This window comes from Triticum dicoccoides, chromosome 2B, assembly GCF_002162155.2.
Source record: "Triticum dicoccoides isolate Atlit2015 ecotype Zavitan chromosome 2B, WEW_v2.0, whole genome shotgun sequence".
Lineage (NCBI taxonomy): Eukaryota > Viridiplantae > Streptophyta > Magnoliopsida > Poales > Poaceae > Triticum > Triticum dicoccoides.
The window spans coordinates 398033067-398037423 of record NC_041383.1 but is presented as its reverse complement, the minus strand read 5'-3'; the positions used below and the strand labels follow the sequence as shown (position 1 = coordinate 398037423).

Below are 4357 nucleotides of genomic sequence, written 5' to 3'. Positions count from 1 at the left end.
TGTCTACTACAAGTCTTACCAAGTTTATACAAGGAAGGGTGATGACAACGCCTTATCTTCGGCTCGCATCAATCCTTGTAATCATTGCTAAGTGGTATACAGATCTTGGTTCGTTGTACTACTATGACCGAAGATGAATAAATCAGAAGTTTTCTGAATTTTTTGATAAAGTTCAAAAAAAAATTGAAAAAAGAAAGAAAAGAAAGATGCACTCCAGACTTTCCCATCAATAAATTGACCATCTCCGACTCTATACAGAAGAACAGCTTGAGGCAGTGAGAAAGGACAACAGAGCCGAAGCACTTGTCGCATTCCTCGTCTTGTTCCGTCCCCAGCAAAAACTCCTCCGATATGCCGCCGGCGACGGCGCTGATGGACGATGTGGTCGCGGAGATCCTGCTCCGCCTCCCGCCCGACGAGCCCGGGTGCCTTGTCCGCGCCTGCCTCGTCTCCAAGCCCTGGCGCCGCCTCCTCACGGGTAACGCCTTCCTCCGCAGCTACCGCAAGTTCCACGGGGCACCGCCCATGCTGGGATTCCTCCACCGCCTCTACGACGAGGATCCCTGCGTCGCTCGATTCGTCCCCACCGCGAAGGCCTTCCGCCCGCCACGCACCGACCGCCGCTGCTGGTACGCACTCGATGCCCGCCACGGCCGAGCCCTCTTCTACGATTCAGAATCAGATCAGAAGCCCGCTGAGTTCGTCGTCTGGGACCCCGTCACGGACGGGCACCGGAGGATTCCCCTTCCCGAGACCCCCAAGTCCTGGAACGCGGCGGTGCTCTGCGTCGTGGATGGCTGCGACCACCTCGACTGCCATGGCGACGACCCCTTCCTCGTGGCATTCGTGGGCACCGACAAGGAGGAGGGGATCTGGATCACGTCCGCGTGCTTCTACTCGTCAGAGGCGAGTTCATGGAGCAACACGAGCTTTGTTGAGCATCCGGATGCTTCCATCGAGATGCAGCCAAGCGTCCTCTCTGGAAATGCAGTCTACTTCCTGTGCGATCCGAGCACTCGAATTCTGCAGTGCGACTTTGTTGGCGAGAGGAAGCTATCGGTGATTGACCGGCCGGACGTGCATGAGAATAACATCGTCCTCATAACAGCGGAGGACGGCACACTGGGATTTGCAGGCGTGCAGGAATCCAGCATTTACCTCTGGTCCATGGAAGTCGATCCCGATGGAGCTGCAGCGTGGGTACAACATCGAGTCGTCGACCTCGGGAAGCTGCTCCCCTCTCGCGCCCTCATGATCATGCCCGATGTGAGTGGATTCGCCCAAGGCGCCGGTGTCATTTTCGTGAGGACTATTGTTGGCCTGTTCACCATCGAGCTCAAGTCCGGCCGAGTAAGAAAGGTGTCCAGCAGGGGAAGGGTCTGCACTGCCATTCCCTACACTAGCTTCTACACTCCAGGTATTAGCATCGTGCTTGGATATTTTCTTTAATTGGGAATTGGAAATTTTTGGTCAGAATCTCAGAGACCATAGAACTGAATACTCGGGAGTAGTATTTTTTTTGTTGGCAACATAAAAATATGGATGAAGGTATCTGTGCTGGAACATGAACTAGATAAGTATAACCGGGAACTTGTATATGTTGTCTCCTTTGTAGTTTATACTCAACCTGAAGCACACCATCCAAACTCAATCATTTGTACTGTATGTCCCAATTTTCATTCTTCAGGCATGAAGTTTTAGCAATGGCATGCTTATGCTTTTTTTTTCTTTATGAAATGCAGCAGCGCTGCTTCCATTCAATTAGCTGACATGCTTATGATTTCTGTGATCTTTTCAGATCGTGCTATCCGTCAATTGAACGGCCAGTGATGATGCATTGATACATCTATCGACATGAACCTGCTGGTGCTGGCTTCTTGCTTAGCTCGTGCTTCAATAAGTGGTTTATCTTCAGTTGTGTAGTTTAAGTAAGAGAAGAGCAAGTCCGCTTTATCAATCTATATGTATTGTTTCCGGTTGGCGTTTTAACTAGAAAAGTGGAAGTCACTGTAATCAACCAACTAGATTTGTTTCTAGTTGGGAGGTTGAAGTTAGAAAAGAGAAACGCATGGTCAATTAGTATGTCTTCTCATTCAGCTGTTTGTAATCGTGGGTGAGTTCAACATGTCAGGTTTACGTTTATGGCTGCTGGAGTAAATGCCATTTCAACGTGTCCTGTGCTGTAGAGGTACCGTTTTCTCTGAATATATTGATGCCAAAATCATCAGAAAGCTGCATGTTACTTACTCGAGACCACTATGGTGAGACTTGCATCAAGATGAGGAAGGTACGGTCCGCAATGTAAATGCGGTTTGAGAAGCCTAATCAACTGTAATACATCTTACATTTGGTATGCCAACCTAAATTTCCAATTAAGTACCTATATTATGTTGTGTATGCACAAATTCAAGTGTCTGTGTGAAGATTCCATTTGTTGTTTAGGCTATGTTTGATACTAAAGTATTGTAAAACCAAAGTATTTAAAAACTACAGTATTTTTTTCTATAGGCGCATGATACCACAGTAATAATATATTGTAGTATTTTGGAGTATTTGGAATACTGTAGACCTGTTTGGCTAGAACTTATATGTAATGTAAATTCGCAGTTAGCTGTTTGTTAACAAGTCGCAAACACGCGCGTACGCAACTCGCTGACCGTTGCATACAGCATACTGAGCAACCAGCTGCATCCACAAACTTGAACGGCCATGGACTAAACATTTATCCACAAAGCTAGCTTACAACTTAGCATAAGAGGAGGCAGCTGAACTAGTCCGAAGTGCCACTGCATGCGGCCTGCAACGCTGGGCGGTCTTCCGCGTCGTTAGTGGTGCTGTCCTGGGCACCACTAGGGGGAAATGTCGGCCTTTGAGAGGTGCCAGGAGATGCACATCGAGAGACAAGGCACAGGATTGCGCATGGAGTTGTTTTTCTAGCGTGCTCAGTTTTTTTAGAAGAGGTTTGGGGTTCTTTTTTTAAAACAGAGAAAAAACTACGTTTTTGCAAATACTACATATTGAAATCACAGTTTTTAGAGGTGGCCAAACAGCTCGCTGTAATTAATACTGTGGTAATCTAAAAAACTGTAGTATTCACAAAATACATAGAAAATACTTTGTTATCAAACAAACCGAATCATTTGTGCAATGCTGTGGGTGGACCATACTTTTCTTTCTGTTGTGATGGCCGGTTCGTTGCAGAGTAGATCTGCTCTTAGCAGTAGAAATGGAACTGCTGCTCCAGATCAATCAAGGATTATAAATGAAGAGACTTGTTAAATCAACAGAGACTGGCTAGAAACATTGCCTTGTTCCAATCTTCCAGATTATGACAGATTTTCAATCTTGATTATGGCGTCAGATTTAGCGGAGCAGGTGTGAGGCTCAACGGTGATCTTAAAACAGGGTTTATTCACTCTTCAGTAGAGGAAGTGGATGCAAACTGCAGGAAGGATTGCAAGGGGAGTAAAATAACATGAAGATAGTTTATCATTGTCATGCCACCCATCCGCCCCTCTCTGGGTTGGGTTTTACTAACATGAACACAACCCAGAGCCATGACAAATTACACTACTTCCGACTAAAAGCGCATCTAATAAGCGCTGAAATTGGGTTTAATAACACTACAAAAGCAAGATTACACGACGACGACTGTAGTAAGGGACCAATCCCATGTGTTGTTGCTACTTGCTTGCTAGTCCACTAGCGGGCCTTCTTCATGAAGTAGCAAGGGATCGGGAGCTCGCTCGGATCAGGGGGCACGACGCTCATGAACGTCGGACCAGCGAACAGTTGCTCTGCCTCCGGAGCAGCTTCCTTGTCGACCGGAGCCTTGGGCTTCTTGTCACACCGATCAGTGGAAGGGGCGCGGCTCGCAGGCCTCTTGACAGCGCTCCAGCTGGTTCGGGACTCCTCGCGACCGGCACGGTCACCGCCGCCCATGCCCAATGCCACGCGTCCGGCGCGATCACCACCACCCGTGTCCGATGGCCCGCGTACGGCACGGTCGCCGCTGCCCATGTCCGATGCCACGCGTTTGACTCGCTCGCCTCCGCTCATCTCCAACAGCACGCGTCCGACGCGCTCACCGCCGGTCATGTCCGACGCGGTGGCCAGAATCATAAATCTGTTATCTATCCATCTCCGGCTCGCCGACGCACGGCCAGGCTTCCCGTCCGTCCGCGATGTCTTGAGCAACGTAGAGATTGGGGCCGACGGTGGGGTTGGCAGCAGCGCAGGAAGAACCGCGGCCATCTTGATCTTGCCCTGTCAAGAACAGAGACCAAAGACCAAGGAAGCAGAAAAGGAGACGAAAAGCACGAACCCTAATTCGATCGGATCGACGGAGGAAGAAGAA

The 4357-nt window shown here is 48.8% G+C and overlaps 1 protein-coding gene across 1 annotated transcript; it reads left to right on the top strand.

The window, feature by feature from the left end:
- The first annotated feature begins 265 nt into the window (after positions 1–265).
- LOC119363869 lies at positions 266–2237 on the top strand. Its single transcript, XM_037629239.1, has 2 exons — positions 266–1417; positions 1799–2237. The coding sequence occupies exons 1-2, from the start codon at positions 352–354 to the stop codon at positions 1828–1830; spliced, it is 1098 nt and encodes a 365-aa protein (XP_037485136.1). The 5' UTR covers positions 266–351; the 3' UTR covers positions 1831–2237.
- Positions 2238–4357: the final 2120 nt, after the last annotated feature.

What these genes read in the sequence shown, in the direction of transcription:
- LOC119363869 (XM_037629239.1), top strand. Translation starts at nt 352, where the DNA reads ATGCCGCCGGCGACGGCGCTGATGGACGATGTGGTCGCGGAGATCCTG. An exon ending in CACTAGCTTCTACACTCCAG is followed by an intron (nt 1,418 to 1,798) that starts GTATTAGCATCG and finishes TGATCTTTTCAG; the next exon opens with ATCGTGCTATCCGTCAATTG.